General features: G+C 41.6%; 1 protein-coding gene across 2 annotated transcripts in view; it reads right to left on the reverse strand.

The window, feature by feature from the left end:
- The window catches only part of micall2b (mical-like 2b), a 48,535-nt gene that overhangs the window by 15,954 nt on the left and 14,330 nt on the right, over nt 1–18,251 (reverse strand). For both annotated transcript variants that reach the window (XM_060898572.1, XM_060898571.1), the window contains exons 4-13: nt 13,332–13,473; nt 13,140–13,261; nt 11,725–11,855; nt 10,273–10,689; nt 7,382–7,666; nt 6,932–7,113; nt 4,352–4,412; nt 3,708–3,922; nt 2,456–2,517; nt 639–756 (exon numbers count right to left, since the gene is read on the reverse strand). In XM_060898572.1, the coding sequence (XP_060754555.1) occupies nt 639–756; nt 2,456–2,517; nt 3,708–3,922; nt 4,352–4,412; nt 6,932–7,113; nt 7,382–7,666; nt 10,273–10,689; nt 11,725–11,855; nt 13,140–13,261; nt 13,332–13,473 (1,735 nt within the window). The remainder of the gene's footprint in view (nt 1–638; nt 757–2,455; nt 2,518–3,707; nt 3,923–4,351; nt 4,413–6,931; nt 7,114–7,381; nt 7,667–10,272; nt 10,690–11,724; nt 11,856–13,139; nt 13,262–13,331; nt 13,474–18,251) is intronic.

Below are 18,251 nucleotides of genomic sequence, written 5' to 3' on the forward strand. Positions count from 1 at the left end.
AATGTGCGAGATCAATTAAAACACATAACTAGACAAATAGATTCTGAAGAAGTGATAATTAAGCACAGCGCTGTCAGGAAAAACGCTGTGGAATTGTATTAAAAGCAGCTGGACATTAATACTGTGATTTAACTGCAGTAATTACACACAGTTTGACCCTGATTTGTAATTTAGAAATATACTGGCTGTGGGTTATTAGACAAGAGCGTGATTAAGAGAAGAGCAGCGTGGACGGCTGCCAACATCCACAGTGTCGCCGCTCTGCGTCCAGCTTTTTACCTGCTCTTTATTAAAAACTCTGACATTACAGGCCTTTCTTTTCAGGAAGTAAGGGCGGATAAAGTGGGTTTAAACATCCCTCGCTTATTCTGAATCCTGAGTCTTGTGGTGTTAGTGTCTCTCACGCTTCCATTTTTCTCACACTTAATCTGCTGCTCGACTAATAGCGTGCTTAAGAGAAGCGTGACATAAACAGGAAGTGCAGCTACACCTCACGTAACACTGCAAGAGGTATTTCATGGCAAATGGACAACTTTATTATTCAGTCCGTTGAACGTTTTGTTCAACGTCGGATCGGACGAAACGATGCAACACGTCGGATCGCTATGCCTCTCTGACGGATTTACTCACTCACTCACCCTCTTCACACTGCCTGAGCCGTTTCTCCAACTCCACGCCTTTCTTTTCCAGCTCATTCAGCTTCACCTCAATCTCCTTTAGTTCCTTCAGGATCTCGTCTCTGGGGATGTAGTCGGGCTGAATGAAAGAAAGAACAAAAGAATGCTCGGCATTAACACTGTGTATGGATATGCTGTGAATGTGAGCAGATTTACGTCTTATATTTAATGAAAATTCAACATCCAAGAATTTAGTGCGATTATCTTGGACAATGAAATTGCAGCACTGCTCCAAACAGCGTCCCTTTACATGTGAAACAAGAGTGCCCCGAGAGCGCAATATCCCCCGCTGGCAACTCTGCTATAACTCTGGCAAAACACGACTGAATTGAACGAAATTGGAATATGCGTATGACCGACATATAACAAAGAATCCTGCCAAGTTTCGTGAAATTCCTCCGAAAATTGAGAGAGGAGGTGACTTCAGAAAGCAAGCACCCCTTGATGAAATTGCTAAAAAGTTTGTTAATAATCAAGGGCATAACTCTGGTAAAATTTGCCCGAATTAAACGAAATTTCAATATGCGTATAACTGTCATATAAACAAGGCCTTTTGCCAAGTTTGGTGAAATTCCTCCACAAATTGTGAGAGGAGTTGATTTCACAAGAATGTACACCCTCACGAAATTGTCAAAGTTATTTAATCAAAACTCTGGAGAAAATTTTCACAAATGAAATTAAATTGCGATATGCGTATTACGGTCATATAACAAGGCCTTTTGCCAAGCTTTGAGAAATTTGTCCAAAAATTGTAAGAGGAGTCGATGTCAGAAGGCAAACACACCTTCATGAAATTGTGAAAGTACAAGGTTGTTAATCAAGGGCCACAACTCTGGTAAAATGCGACCGAATTGAACAAAATAATATGCGTACTACCGATGTATAGCAATGCCTTTTGCCAAGTTTCGTGAAATTCCTCCAAAAATTGTGAGAGGAGTTGATTTCAGAAGGAAAAAACACTCATGAAATTGTCAAAGTATAGTTTTATTAATTAAGGGCTGTAACTCTGGTAAAACGTGACCAAATTTAACGATATTACAATATGCATATTACCGACATATAACAAAGAATCCTGCCAAGTTTCGTGAAATTCCTCCAAAAATTGAGAGAGGAGTTGATTTCAGAAGGTGAGCGCCCTTCCCGGGACGGACAGACGGACAGACATCGCCACGACATAATCCCCCTTTGGGCCTTTCAACCAGCAGGGGATAATAAAGGTTTATTAAAGTTGATGTTAAATATATTAGCCACACAGTTAAAGTGAAGAAACATCACATGACGCGGCGTCCTGGTACCCCAGTGCATCAGAACTCAACACTAAACCTGACCTTTTTAGCCCCTCAACGCTGCATCCAAGAAAACCTGAGAGTTTAAAGCTTTAAAACATCTCCAATAGAAATCTTAATTTTTTCTTTGCTGCATTCTTTAACTCTATAATGTGTGTAACAGGGTTATACTTTCGAAGTGACTTCGGCACTCAATATCAAATATAGAAAAGAAAATAAATTTAACGAGAGAGCTGAAGTTTCTTCTGTAAAATCATCTTCAGGAAATGAATTATGATGCAACTTCCTGGTGTGTCTTGTGGAATATTCCAAACCCTTCATGGGGGAGGATGTGGAATGTGTAACAGTGGTGAGTGAATGAACTAAAAATACATTTGCTTTCATAACCTTCAACAGACTCTGATGGAATCTGGCTAAAATGACATCACTACTTACAAACGGAAAAATTCTTATCAAACAAACATAAAACTGTTACGGATCTTAAACACAAACCTTCAACTTTGGCGTTGTTGAAGAGGAATTTGAATCTGATGTTCTGCTTTCGACATTATAGTCTAAAAAAAAAAAAAGGAGAGAGAGAGAGAGAAAATGAACATAAAGAATGTCTTAAAATCTGACAAACATTTTCAGAATGTTAACAAACCCCTGAATTATTCCAACACTAATCCCACAGCTACGGGTTTCACAGTAATACAGTCTTTGTTCTAATCACACACACCGTCCTGACGCTCACACACCCTCACCCACACACTTTAGTTTCCTGTCCTATGGCACCCCCAAGTGGTCCACGTCATCCTAACAACTTATCAAATAAACACTGATCCCACAAGAAGTTGTTCCAGCTGTTCAAGACAATACAAAAAAAAAAAAAGTGTTATAGTTGAGTCACTAAACATCAAGTCCAAGTCCAGTCTCAAGTCCCCAGTATTCAAGTCCGAGTCATTAAAAAAAAAAAATTCGAGTCAAGTCCACTATTGATCCGAGTCGAGTCCAAGTCTCCAACTGCACCATGTGACGGTGGCTGTTTTAGCGTCATTAACATTAGTTTATTCCTGAACATGATGTATGAACAGGTGAATGTGCTTCTCTTTATCAGGGAGTGTGAAGTATTCTATCAGAGATGATTGGGAGACGGATGGAAGTGCAGAAGGTGCGTTTATTAATACAAGTGAAGACGGTAAACAATCCAGAACGGCCGGCAAAATCGTAAAACGGTGAAACAGGCAACAGGTCAAGCGAGGCACAAACAGGCTCTCGTAGACTCGGCAGAATCAAAGACGAGAAACAGGAAATCAGGAAACCAAACGAGGAAATAAGACTCGGTAATGTGTCAGCAATGCAACTCAATACTTCGCAAAGTAAGTGTGTTTTCACAGTTTTTATATCAGTGCGCTGATTGCACCTTAATCCTGTGCAGGTGCAAGTCGTTTACGTGCGCGAGAGTCCACTTGGCGCATGCGCTGTCTATCTGGTGCACACGCCAAGGCGCGCAGGTGTGACACTTTTACACAAAATTAGTACAAAATTAATGTAGATATAAATATCTTCTGCAAAATTATTATGGCATGTTACAAAAAGTAAAGAAAAAATTTGAGTCCTCGTCTTCAATTTACGAGTCCGAGTCATCAGTGCTCAAGTCCAAGTCGAGTCACGAGTCAGACTCGAGTACTACAAGCCTGACAAAAACAGCGAAGATGACAATGAGACAGATAGATAGATGGATGGATGGATAATCTTTCCTTACTTTTAAGTCCTTCCTCATTGCCCTCATTGCCTTGGCCAGGTGTCGTCCTGTTTTTCAGTACACTGGTTGAGGGTGATTTTGTGCTGCTGCTGTTTGTAGAAAGAGGAGCAGTAGATGGAGGAGTGGAGATCTTCATGTGTGATTCCAAGGGACGAGATCCTGTGTTAGATGTCTTCGGTTCACTTGTCGGCGTGGAATCTTGGGAGCTTTTGAATCTGATAACCGAAAGAGCAAAAGGTGCAGAAGTAGTAAAGAAATTCCTGTAACTCAGCACCGAGCTGTGGATCGCATATTAAACGTCCCCTCACCTTTAAACTAGCTGAAGGTTTTAAAGAGGACAGGAAAAGAAGGGAAACGGGTGGGGCTAAGCAGAAATTCTCGGCTCAGATCAGACATGCCGCTGGTTGTGAGCGGCGTAGCGAGGACGGCACGTCAAGGCCGGTCACAAAGCGAGAGGGAGTGAGAGAGACAGAGCATCTGGAGAGTCAACCAATCAAAAACAGATTTAACAGCATATAGAAAAATCAAGTCTGAAAAAAAAATCATGAGCAAAAAAACATCGTTCTGAAAGGAAAGCACAAGGCAGGAAATTGAGAAGTGAGACGAACAGGACAGACGGAACAAACATGCACCGTGAGACCTACTTTGTGTTCTTGGCCACAGGTTTGAGCAGAGATCTCCAGTCTGAAGGCGCTGTACCGGTTTCTGAAATGACAGAACCGGTTCCGTCAGGATTCCGTGCAGCTGGCGGTCAAATACACAACCCACAGGCTGATAAAGCCTCCAATCCGACCCATTTAGAATACACGTCCTCAATTAAAAAGGTGTTGCGGACCAGAAATTAACTGAAAAATATTTCAGGGGAATAAAACAGAGCTCTGTTATTCCACTAGGGGGCAAAATGGGTTTCAGAGCTGCTGGGGTGAATAATCACACCATCGTAGCCATGTTCGCAAGATTGGAAGTGTATGTGGAACTTGGCAAGTAATTCAATTCTTAAATCAGTAACACACTTAGGAACTTAATTTCTTAGTAAGTTAATAAATGGGGTAGTAAGAATGATTAAAATGTGGAACTAAACTTGTGTTTTTTAATCATTGTACAGTGTTTTGCAAAAGTATTCATCCCCCTTGGTGTTTGTCCTGTTTTGTCGCATTACAAGCTGGAATTAAAATGTATTTTTGAGGGGTTAGCACCATTTGATTTACACAACATGCCTACCACTTTAAAGGTAAAAATTGTTTTTATTGTGACACAAACAATAATGAAGATGAAAAAACAGAAATCTGGAGTGTGCATAGGTATTCACCCCCCTTTCCTATGAAACCCCTAAATAAGAGTTGGTCCAACCAATTCACTTCATAAGGCACATAATTAGCTGATTAAGTTGACCTGTGTGCAATCAAAGTGTCACATGATCTGTCACATGATGTCTGTATAAAATCAACCTGTTCTGGAAGGACCCTGACTCTGCAACACTACTCAGCAAGCAACATGAAAACCAAGAAACACTCCAAACAGGTCAAAGTTGTGGAGAAGTATACATCATGGTTGGGTTATAAAAAAATATCCCAAACTTTGAATATCCCACGGAGCACCATTAAATCCATTATAGCAAAATGGAAAGAATACAGCACCACTACAAACCTGACAAGAGAAGGCCGCCCACCAAAACTCACAGACCGGGCAAGGAGGGCATTAATCAGAGATGCAACAAAGACACCAAAGATAACACTGAAGGAGCTGCAAAGATCCACAGCGGAGATGGGAGGATCTGTCCATAGGACCACTTTAAGCCGTACACTCCACAGAGTGGGCTTTATGGAAGAGTGGCCAGAAAAAAAGTCATTGCTTAAAACACATTTGGAGTTTGCCCAACAGCATGTGGCAGACTCCCCAAACACATGGAAGAAGATTCTCCAGTCAGATGAGAATAAAATTGATCTTTTTGGCCATCATGGGAAACGCCATGTGTGGCACAAACCCATCACCCTGAGAACACCATTCCTATAGTTAAGCATGGTGGTGGCAGCATCATACTGTGGGGATATTTTTCATCTGCAGGGACAGGAAAGCTGGTCAGGACTGAAGGGAAGATGGATGGCGCAAAATACAGGGAAATTCTGGAGGAAAACCTGTTTGAGTCAGCAAGAGGTTTGAGACTGGGATGGAGGTTCATGTTCCAGCAGGACAATGACCCTAAACATCCTGCTAAAGCTACAGTGGAGTGGTTTAAAGGGAAACATTTAAATGTCTTGGAATGGCCTAATCAAAGCCCAGACCTCAATCCAATTGAGAATCTGTGGCATAACTTGAAGATTGCTGTACACCAGCGCAACCCATCTAACTTGGAGTTGGAGCAGTTTTGCCTTGAGGAATGGGCAAAAATCCCAGTGGCTAGATATGCTAAGCTAATAGAGACATACCCCAAGAGACTTGCAGCTGTAATTGCAGCAAAAGGTGGCTCTACAAAGTATTGACTTTTGGGGGGGGTGAATACCTGTGCACACTCCAGATTTCTGTTTTTTCATCTTAATTATTGTTTGGGTCACAATTAAAAAAAAAAAAATGCACCTTTAAAGTGGTAGGCATGTTATGTAAATCAAATGGTGCTAACTCTCCAAAATCCATTTTAATTCTGGCTTGTAATGTGACAAAACAGGACAAAACACCAAGGGGGGGATGAATACTTTTGCAAGACACTGTATACTTTTTATGCAATTTGGAAGCAAGTTTGTAAAGAAGTTAATCAGTGAGCAAGTAAATAAATAAACATGTTAAATACTAACAAAACACTAACTGCCACTGGCATGGTCGGCACTAACTTTATACACGTGTCTTTCCATCGTGTTGCATTTTATGCAAGATCATAAGTAATTTTAAGAATATATACTTTGTTGGTTTTTCCCCATAACATGACATACGTTCAGGTTTTGTCAAAAATAATTTTGAAAGCTACATCGATATTTTTTGCCACATCACTTGTTCCCGGTGTCATGTGTAGTGTCGGTGATATCCAGGACGTTCGGTCCATTCGTACACTTAGTACCTTTCAGATAAATACAGATGACGGACACTGTCGTATTATTGGTCACAAAACTCTTTAGTTCTGCTTCGGCTCAGGGTGTAACGTGACCTTTAAGGTCATGTGACCCGAAATAAGAGTGAAAGATTTTCACACTCGCATGCTCAGCCTCGATAGTTAAAACAACCACACCCCTCACCATTGTGGTCAGAAGGCTGTGCATTAGCTGCTCTAGCTGGAGATTTGTCTCTGGGACGCAGCCAGCTGGAGGTTTTTTCTGAAGTGGGGTTTGTACTCAGTTCTAGATCCATAACCGGTGGTTTCAGCCGTACTTTGGTGCTCGGCCCTTTAGCGGCAGCGGGTCCGACTGAAACGTTAGTCCTGTTCAAACAGAGCTGTGTTAGCGTTGATGCTGCACAAGGGGGCGACATAAACCAGCTTATCACTTCATGATACCGTTAAAAAAAAAAGAAAATACAATACATCAGAACACCTTAATATAACCAAAAAACGTATTATTGGTATTGGAAATGACAATATTGTCAATAAAATTAAAAATATCCTGTGCTAAAATAAGTCAATGCTAATTTTACTGCGACGCTGCAGACGAATTTAAAGGAAATATGAAAAATAATGAAAAAGCACTCACTTAACACCAGCTCTCACACCACCATGTTGTGATTGTAGGCTGCTGGTTTTGTTGGTCTCATCAGTCACAAACTTGCTAATGATAGACTTCGCTTTCTCCTTATCACCATCATTTTGCTTTTCGTTTTTCTTTTCTTTTGTCCACTCATCCGCCTGGAGCAGCAGTTTGCCTTTACCTGCACCTCCAGCAGCTCCTGTACCTCCTGCTGCTGCTGGCTTTTCATTAACCGAGACTGCTGTAGTGCCCTTAGTGACTGATACGGAGCTACTACTGGGCTCAAAGAACCTGGTGGAAATGAGAAAGAAGTCATTAACATAATGTAAAAGGTCTAATCCTCAAACATCGTCAACTCAAGGCATAACAGGCCTCATGATATTAACATTAAACGATGACTGGGCATTCCTCTCGCCTCAAGGTTAGGGAGAAACACACTAAGCTTTCACAACCTGTAGAGATCTTTAGAGTTTCGTTCTGTTTCTAATGAATTAACTTCTTCGGAAGAAAAGATCGCGAGAAAACAAGTTAGGAATTATGTCGGTCTGTAAATAAGTAAGTACTTTTATAAGAAAGCAGCACATTCACAAGTAATTCAGTTCTTACCAAGTTTATAAGGAAGTGAGTTAGTAAGTCTGCAAGATTGGAAGTAATTTCAAAAGGATGGAAGCAAACCTTTAGACTAAGGCACGTTCATAAGTAAGTAGTTCACTTCTTAGTATGAGTGTAAGCACAAGTTCCTAAGTAAGCTAGTAATTCAGTAGATTCGTAAGTTAGTTCATAAGTAATTAAGTTCTTAGTAAACGTGTAAGTAGGTTTATAATTAAGGAAGTTCTTAAGGATGTCAAGTATGCAAATTTGTAAGTAAACCAAGTTCAAAAGTTAGTTAGTTGTTCGTACGTTTGTAAGTAACTTTATAAGAAAAGTTTGCTATTAAGCTCAATTTTTCATAAGCAAATCAAAAGCGAGTGAGTTTATTAGTACATTTGTAAGCTGGTAAGTTGATAAATAATGAAGCTTTTAAACAAGTAAACAACTATATTCATAAGGTCAAAAGTTCATTAATAAGTAACTTTGTAAGTTCATAAGCAAGCAGGTTTGTAGTCAAGTTTGATGCAAGTTTGTAAATAAGAAAAATAACGTTACAAATACTACAACCCCAATTCCAAAAAAGTTGGGACAAAGTACAAATTGTAAATAAAAACGGAATGCAATGGTGTGGAAGTTTCAAAATTTCATATTTTATTCAGAATAGAACATAGACGATATATCGAATGTTTAAACTGAGAAAATGTATCATTTAAAGAGAAAAATTAGGTGATTTTAAATTTCATAACAACAACACATCTCAAAAAAGTTGGGACAAGGCCATGTTTCCCACTGTGAGACATCCCCTTTTCTCTTTACAACAGTCTGTAAACGTCTGGGGACTGAGGAGACAAGTTGCTCAAGTTTAGGGATAGGAATGTTAACCCATTCTTGTCTAATGTAGGATTCTAGTTGCTCAACTGTCTTAGGCCTTTTTTGTCGTATCTTCTGTTTTATGATGCGCCAAATGTTTTCTATGGGTGAAAGATCTGGACTGCAGGCTGGCCAGTTCAGCACCCGGACCCTTCTTCTGATGCTGTAATTGATGCAGTATGTGGTTTGGCATTGTCATGTTGGAAAATGCAAGGTCTTCCCTGAAAGAGACGTCGTCTGGATGAGAGCATACGTTGCTCTAGAACCTGGATATACCTTTCAGCATTGATGGTGTCTTTCCAGATGTGTAAGCTGCCCATGCCACATGCACTAATGCAACGCCATACCATCAGAGATGCAGGCTTCTGAACTGAGCGCTGATAACAACTCGGGTCGTCCTTCTCCTCTTTAGTCCGAATGACACGGCATCCCTGATTTCCATAAAGAACTTCAAATTTTGATTTGTCTGACCACAGAACAGTTTTCCACTTTGCCACAGTCCATTTTAAATGAGCCTTGGCCCAGAGAAGACGTCTGCGCTTCTGGATCATGTTTAGATACGGCTTCTTCTTTGAACTATAGAGTTTTAGCTGGCAACAGCGGATGGCACAGTGAATTGTGTTCACAGATAATGTTCTCTGGAAATATTCCTGAGCCCATTTTGTGATTTCCAATACAGAAGCATGCCTGTATGTGATGCAGTGCCGTCTAAGGGCCCGAAGATCACGGGCACCCGGTATGGTTTTCCGGCCTTGACCCTTACGCACAGAGATTCTTCCAGATTCTCTGAATCTTTTGATGATATTATGCACTGTAGATGATGATATGTTCAAACTCTTTGCAATTTTACACTGTCGAACTCCTTTCTGATATTGCTCCACTATTTGTCGGCGCAGAATTAGGGGGATTGGTGATCCTCTTCCCATCTTTACTTCTGAGAGCCGCTGCCACTCCAAGATGCTCTTTTTATACCCAGTCATGTTAATGACCTATTGCCAATTGACCTAATGAGTTGCAATTTGGTCCTCCAGCTGTTCCTTTTTTGTACCTTTAACTTTTCCAGCCTCTTATTGCCCCTGTCCCAACTTTTTTGAGATGTGTTGCTGTCATGAAATTTCAAAATGTCTCACTTTCGACATTTGATATGTTGTCTATGTTCTATTGTGAATACAATATCAGTTTTTGAGATTTGTAAATTATTGCATTCCGTTTTTATTTACAATTTGTACTTTGTCCCAACTTTTTTGGAATCGGGGTTGTAATAAATGTGGCACTAAGTTTATACGATTTATAAATTTTATTGATATTATTTACTGCTTTGTTCACCTTTAGTTCCTACTGATCCAGGACACACTATGCTTCATTCAGCTGCCATCAGTTTATTTTCTGTCACTCAACACGTTTTACGTCACAGACTGAAACCCTAAAGCCCTCACCTCTGTCTGGCCTCCAGGTTCCTCTGGACGGAGCTGCTCGGACCTTTAGGAGCCTCCGTGATTACTTTCTGTTCAGCGGGAATTTTCACCGTCACAGTCACAGAATTTGATGTTGTGGGTTTATAGCGAGGGGCGGCTGTCGGGGCCGGTTTCGGGGCCGAGAAGCTTTCATTCTTACTCGCCAGCCAAAGCGGGCCTGGCTTGGGCTGAGAGGAATCTTTTCCCAGACTCTTGAGTGTGATGTCCTTTGGTGGTGACTTGGTGGTTGTTGGTGTAGTCTGGTTATAGCGTGCAGGTGCTGTGACCTGAGTGGGCGGAGCCTTCTGTATGTTTTGGTGTGACTTGCAGACAAAGGTGTTGGGCTCTTTTCCAGGTTTGTAAGTTCCGGAGAGGAGAATATTGGAGCACTCACTGCATCTGTTAAATGGGGGGGAAAAAAAAAAAAATCATCAAGCCTCTTGATCAAAGTCCTACATTCGAACTGCTCCATGTTGTTACACGTGGTTTAAATCGTTTGGTTAATATACACTGCTGATGGGGTTTCACTGGAATTTCCTCCCGAGTGTCTGACACATGTTCTTACGGACAACACCAATGACTCACTGCTCATGTGTGCCTGATTATGCCTGTTGACACAACATGAGGCCAAATAGTCAGCAGCTAATGTTCCATGGCATCAGGGAGAGAACTAGTCTGAAGTTTTAAAAAAGGTATGAGAACCTCGTCTATTTAAAAAAAAAAAAAAAGGGTTGTAACGGACACGCACCGATGGTGAAAATTAAAGGGCACTTATTACGAAATCTTTGTATGAAAGTCTCTTTACACGTCTTTGTATGAGGGCGAGTCAAATGAAAACCTGCAGCATGAATCAGAATTGAGTCAAATTTTTGTTTAGAGCACTGAGAACACTCGCTTTAAACAAGATCACGTAGAACAAATACAAACTTTTGTGATGCCTATGTATTTTCAATCAATGATTAAAATAAATTAATTAATTAAGGGTGGTGGTGGTGGGGGGGGGGGGGGGGGTAAGTCTGTCCTTCATCTCCACTTCATAAAATAAGAAAAACCAGAAAGAACACAAAAAGATCAAACCCCCATTTTTCTTTCTTTAAAAGATATTTCCGAGAACGACTTTCAGAAAATCTTACACTAGGCCTCATGCATTACACTAGACATTTATTCGTAAATCTGTTACAGGATTGTTTACCCAACAAATTTGGTGTTCAGAAAAATCCTGCAGGTCTGGAAAAGCTACCAAGTGTGTGAATGTTCACGGATAAGAAGACTGACTGGATAGATTGGCTTCAAATCCTGTAACTGGGTTTCATTATTATTTCAATGAGTACAAGGTTTTATCCTGCTGCTCTTATAATTAATAAAATCAACAGACTGCAACGTGCCATAAAAGTAAGTAAATATAATGATGTTCTCAAGAAAGGGTTCTCGTACTTGAAGCAGTTCCTGTGGTAGAGTTTCCCGTCCACGAGGTGTCTCTGAACGAGGTGGACGTGTTTGTTACAGACGCTGCAGCTCGTGTTTATAGTGCCGGGTTTATCGGGGCGCTCCACCGGAACGTCTCTCTGCAAAACACCACTTTGTTAACAGAATTCCAAAGACACGTATCTGCTCTGAAAACAAACCATAGACATGTTTATAAATTTACTGCCTTATATAAGTATTCACCCCCCCGAATCATGACAGCCTTTAGCTGTGATGACGCCTCTGATCATGTCTTCACTCTGCACATATTTTCACTTGTTCTTGGCAAAATCATTACACTCAGTCAGACTGGATGGGGCGTGGTGGTGTTGAACAGTAGCTTTCAAGTCTTGCCACAGATTCTCAATCAGACTGGAGAACGAGGTTTGATCAGGCCGTCCTAACACATTCGACTTCTTGGTGTTGAGCCGCTTCAGTGTAACTTTGTCAGAATGCTCAGGGTTACAGTCCTGTTGAAAGGTGAAGCTCCAACCCCAAGACTGACACACATTTTGGCGGCATGGTGGTTAGCACTGTCGCCTCACAGCAAGGTGGTTCTGGGTTCGAGCCCTGTAGCCGATGGGGGCCTTTCTGCGTGGAGTTTGCATGTTCTCCCAGTGTCTGCGTGGGTTTCCCCCCACATCCCAAAAGACATGCAGGTTAGGTTAACTGGCTACTCTAAATTGCCAATAGGTGTGAATGTCTGAGCCATGTTCCAGACGTGGCAGCTGCCAGTGGTGCCCTTATATGCCTTTCGACTTGACCATGTTGAGCTGCATCCTTCATAATTCAGCTGCAAAAAAGGATGATTAGCCACTCCAGTATCCAATCCCTGCTGATGAAAAGCATTCCCACCTCCATGCTACCACCACCAGGCTTCACAGCACTTTGTGCCAAGGCCAAAAGTTCAATTCTGGTCTCCTTACACAGAGAACGGTTTCCCACGTGTTTATTGAATCTCTAACATGCCTTTTGGTGTCCAGCTTCTCCATCTGAGCTGTGGATTTCCAGCTTTTTCAGAAGTAGTGTCGCTCACTAATCCCCTCTTTACCTGCTCACCGAGTTTTGCTGGAAGGCCTCCTTGAGTCAGTCAGACTCAGTCGTTCAACATTCTATCATTTTTAATTAACATATATTTAATGTTGCTCAGCAGGATATTCAACATTTGGTGTTTTGTTTTTTTTTTTTTTTTACACCAAACCCTGATTGTTACTTACACCCTCGTGGTCTTCATGGTGCCAATTCTGTGCCCCAGATCTAATCGAAGGGTTTCAAAGTGACCGGGGTGAACACATCAACAGAAATATCGTAATCATAGAATCGTACTGATCTAATGAGAACCGTCATTATCACGGAAGATGCGTATAATGGTTTCATTTCGTTACCTTTGCTTCCGTCTCAATTTTAGACGAGCTGAATGCTTTCGCTGTGACTGGTTGGTTCTTTTTCCCGGACGTACGATCGACGGGCTCTTCAGCTGGCCTCTTCACACCTGCTAAACCTCCGACTGCACACAGAAGTGTGTCAGTACTATAAAGTGTATATCATCATCATCATCATCATAACAGAGGTCTTACTGGGAGAGCGGCCGTGGAAGTAGTTGTAATACTGAGAGACGTAGGTGAGAATGCTGAGACGATCAGGAACTCTCAGAGCCACCATGTCTTCGGCATCTAACAGAGCAGGAATGCTCAGCTCCTCCTCTGCCACTCTGAACGCCTGACATGACACACAAGGAGGAAGAAAAAAAATTCAACATTTAAAAAAGACTGTAATTTTGTTAACAGCAATCCAAATGTGAAACAACATGAAAAGAGCTACAAACATGCTGAGAGACAGAGAGAAAACCTTACAGGATCTTGCAAAAGTATTCATCCCCTTTGGTGTTTCTCTTGTTTTGTGGCATTACGAACTGGAATTAAAATGGATTTTTGGGCGGTTAGCACCATTTGATTTACACAGCATGCCTACCACTTTAAGGTAGAATTTTTCATTTTATTTTTTAAATATATTGTGAGACAAACAATAATGAAGATGAATAAGCAGAAATCTGGAGTGTGCATAGGTATTCACCCCCTTTCCTATGAAACCCCTAATTAAGAGCTGGTCCAATCAATTCACTTCATAAGTCACATAATTAGTTGATTAAGACCCACCTGTGTGCAACCAAAGTGTCACATGATCTGTCACATGATGTCTGTATAAAATCAACCTGTTCTGGAAGGACCCTGACTCTGCAACACTACTAAGCAAGCAACATGAAAACCAAGGAGCCTCCAAACAGGTCAGAGACAAATTTGTGGAGAAGTATAGATCAGGGTTGGGTTATAAAAAAAATATCCCAAACTTTGAATATCCCACGGAGCACCATTAAATCCATTATAGCAAAATGGAAAGAATGTGGCACCACTACAAACCTGACAAGAGAAGGCCGCCCACCAAACCTCACAGACTGGGCAAGGAGGGCATTAATCAGAGATGCAACAAAGACACCAAAGATAACACTGAAGGAGCTGCAAAGATCCACAGCGGAGATGGGAGTATCTGTCCATAGGAACACTTTAAGCCATACACTCCACAGAGTGGTGCTTGATGGAAGAGTGGCCAGAAAAAAAAGCCATTGCTTAAAACCCGTTTGGAGTTTGCCCAACAGCATGTGGCAGACTCCCCAAACACATGGAAGAAGATTCTCTGGTCAAATGAGACCAAAATTGATCTTTTTGACCATCATGGGAAACGCCATGGGTGGCGCAAACCCAACACCCTGAGAACACCATTCCTACAGTGAAGCATGGTGGTGTCAGCATCATGCTGTGGGGATGTTTTTCATCTGCAGGGACAGGGTCAGGACTGAAGGGAAGATGGATGGCACTAAATGCAGGGAAATTCTGGAGGAAAACCTGTTTGAGTCAGCCAGAGGTTTGAAACTGGGACGAAGGTTCACATTCCAGTAGGACAATGACCCTAAACACACTGCTAAAGCTACAGTGGAGTGGTTTAAAGGGAAACATTTAAATGTCTTGGAATGGCCTAATCAAAGCCCAGACCTCAATCCAATTGAGAATCTGTGGCATAATTTGAAGATTGCTGTACACCAATGCAACCCATCTAACTTGAAGGAGCTGGAGCAGTTTTGCCTTGAGGAATGGGCAAAAATCCCAGTGACTAGATCTAGATGTGCTAAGCTAACAGAGACATACCCCAAGAGACTTGCAGCTGTAATTGCAGCAAAAGGTGGCCAGGCCTTTCAATTACATAATTTGGGCTACATCCTGTATTTCTGAATTTGGACTTTTTCCTTCATGATCCAGGGTAATTTGGGCTTTTCTGCATGCGCAAACTGCTGTTTTCCCAGCGCTCTGTGTTTAAACCTGCTGCTGCTTTTTTAGCTACAAAGTTATGAATAAATAAAGAAATCTATGAATGTTATTTTTACCTTTATTGCAAAATGTCTACAGCATTAGTCCCTCTTGATGTACATGTCAAAAATAATTAGAATAGTTAGTATTTAAAAGATGTGTTGGGGCCTGAGGGGAGCCTGGAGGAAAGGAGCCTGTGAATGAAAAAGCAAGTTCTGCACTGTTGCCGTCAAAGAGACAAACCTGTAGCAGACCTGCGACACTAAAGGTTTTTCAGTCACATCACAAGAATTGGTAGTGCAATTCACAGCATGCAGTCGGGTAAAAGATCTTAGTTTAAATCAAAGGCCAGTGTCTAAGACTATCATCAACAAGAGGACCAAGCGCCAAGCCACTGATTCCACCCACACTTACACAACTGTGTGGATTTAAGATGCAAGCTGTATCTTAAATACACACAGTTGTTGTGTCCTGAATAGCTCTCTTTTATTCAGTCTTTTACCTGATTTAAATCATATGACACTAGGTATCAGAGAGATATTGCAGTTGAGGTCAGATAATGTAGGATATATGGCTATTTTTAGGTTTTTAAATGATACAGGAATTATTAGGAGAATTTAGCACAATAGGGTAGTAAACGTTCTGGTTCACACTCCAGTCCAGAAGGTGGCGGTAATGCACATAAAAGCTGTTTGCCAACCGCCATAAAACAATATAAAAGAAGAAGAAAGAAGATTCACCTAAAGGCCAATTTATGCTGACAACCCAGTCCTCGCAGACGGCGTCGCAGATAGCGTCTGCGTAGCCCCCCTACCTTCGCAGACGCTCTGCGCACACCTCCCAAAAATTGTGACCACCGCAGAAGTCTCGCAGACAGCGTCGCAGACAAGAGGGCTCTGATTGGTCCACTCTACATCCGCTGTACATGCACTTCCGCTTCCCTACTTTCCCGGTTTGTTTTGTTTTCACGACCGCCATTTTTAAAAACACGAGCGAAGATGGAGCAGCACGAAGAGCGGTTGATTGAGGAAGTGAGGAAGTACGGACATCTATACGACTCCAGTTCTAGTCATTATAAAAAAAAAAAGTTCTAGTCATTATAAGTAACCGGAGGATAAACACTCCACTAACCACACCCACCAACTACTCCTAGCGACTTCGCGCCCCCTTGCGTTGTGCCGGTGAATAACATCGCGCACGCCTATTACTACCCACTCAACGATAAATTACAACTGTCTGCGAAAAGCTATCTGCGAAAGCCTTGTCGCAAGAGCATGCAGAGGCCTTAATGTGGAAATCCCGCTCTGGTCATTGGTATGCGAGTCTCGCTCCTCCACGAAATCATGGCGTGCTGATCGCCGTTGGAGAATTCGTGCTCTGCGCGAGGCTTACAGCGAGTTCGACGAACCCAGAACAACATGGAAATGGTGCTGATTTTGCATCAATTATGAGAAATACACGCTAATTTCGTCGTTTTTAAATAAGAAAGTCAAGACATTGGGTTTTATGCAGCCAAGTTTATTTAATCAACATCTCGTTTTTTTTTTTACTTTTGGTAGCATATTTTGGGCGCTTGACCTTAATTTGGGCGCCTTTTTAATTTGGGCGCCTACGATGTTATCCGTCGCAGGTTTCATGTAATTGAAAGGCCTGGTGGCTCTACAAAATATTGACTTTGGGGGTTGAATACCTATGGACACTCCAGATTTGTTTTTTCATCTTAATTATTGTTTGTGTCACAATAATAATAATAATAAAATACATATATTGTACCTTTAAAGCTGTAGGCATGTTGTGTAAATCAGATGGTGATAACCCTCCAAAAAAAAAAATCCATTTTAATTCCAGCTTGTAATGACACAAAACAGGACACCAAGGTGGATGAATACTTTTGCAAGACACTATTTATTTACACAGCTATACTAATAAAGCACTCCCTACAGCTCTGCTCAGATGGGATTACGTCTCGTCTCGGTGGGATTTTAGTCCGAATCCATCAATGTGTCGGTCGTTTTAAACCCTTAAATCACAGATGAGGTTTAAAAGGGCGTGTCAGAAAAGCGAGACTTCTGGGAGTTTTATTGAGATCTCAGCACAGGTACGGTCTGTCACGTGACCTACTGATAATCAGATGTGGCCATGCCCCCTACAGCAAGCTTATAACAATGATCAAATTTATCAGTGTGTATTAAAAACGAGGTGTGTAGCATCTCTCTCTCTCTCTCTCTGGAACTGATGATACAAACAGTTTATCTGCATTTCCTCTTATTTTGGACTGGAACCATCAGCTCAAATTATACAAATTTATACTTGGAGTTTAAACCTCTGCATTTATACTATCCAGATATTTATTTCTCTCTTATGAATTTCATTTCCAGCTTCATGAATCTATAAGCGCTCCATACACTTCCTACAGAGAGGACTGTTCCAGAATACGTCAGTCAATCAAAGTCGCGACTCAGATAAACAGTGGTTTATGATCATATAACTGATTTGTAAATCATGATGTAGTCTTGACAAAATACTCAATACAAGTGTATGGGTTTGTCTTCTCATCTCATTATCTCTAGCCGCTTTATCCTGTTCTACAGGGTCGCAGGCAAGCTGGAGCCTATCCCAGCTGACTATGGGCGAAAGGCGGGGTACACCCTGGACAAGTCGCCAGGTCATCACAGGGCTGACACATAGACACAGACAACCATTCACACTCACATTCACACCTACGGTCAATTTAAGCTACGTTTACATTAGACCGTATCTGTCTCGTTTTCTTCGCGGACGCACTGTCCGTTTACATTAACCCCCCTGAAAAAGCGGGTAAACGGGAATCCGCCAGCGTCCACGTATTCAATCTAGATCGTATCAGCTCTGGTGCTGTGTAAACATTGAGAATACGCGAATACGCTGTGCTGAGCTCTAGCTGGCGTCTCATTGGACAACGTCACTGTGACATCCACCTTCCTGATTCGCTGGCGTTGGTCATGTGACGCGACTGCTGAAAAACGGCGCAGACTTCCGCCTTGTATCACCTTTCATTAAAGAGTATAAAAGTATGAAAATACTGCAAATACTGATGCAAATACTGCCCATTGTGTAGTTATGATTGTCTTTAGGCTTGCCATCCTTCCACTTGCAAGT

The sequence above is a fragment of the Neoarius graeffei genome, chromosome 18 (assembly GCF_027579695.1).
Source record: "Neoarius graeffei isolate fNeoGra1 chromosome 18, fNeoGra1.pri, whole genome shotgun sequence".
Taxonomy (NCBI): domain Eukaryota; kingdom Metazoa; phylum Chordata; class Actinopteri; order Siluriformes; family Ariidae; genus Neoarius; species Neoarius graeffei.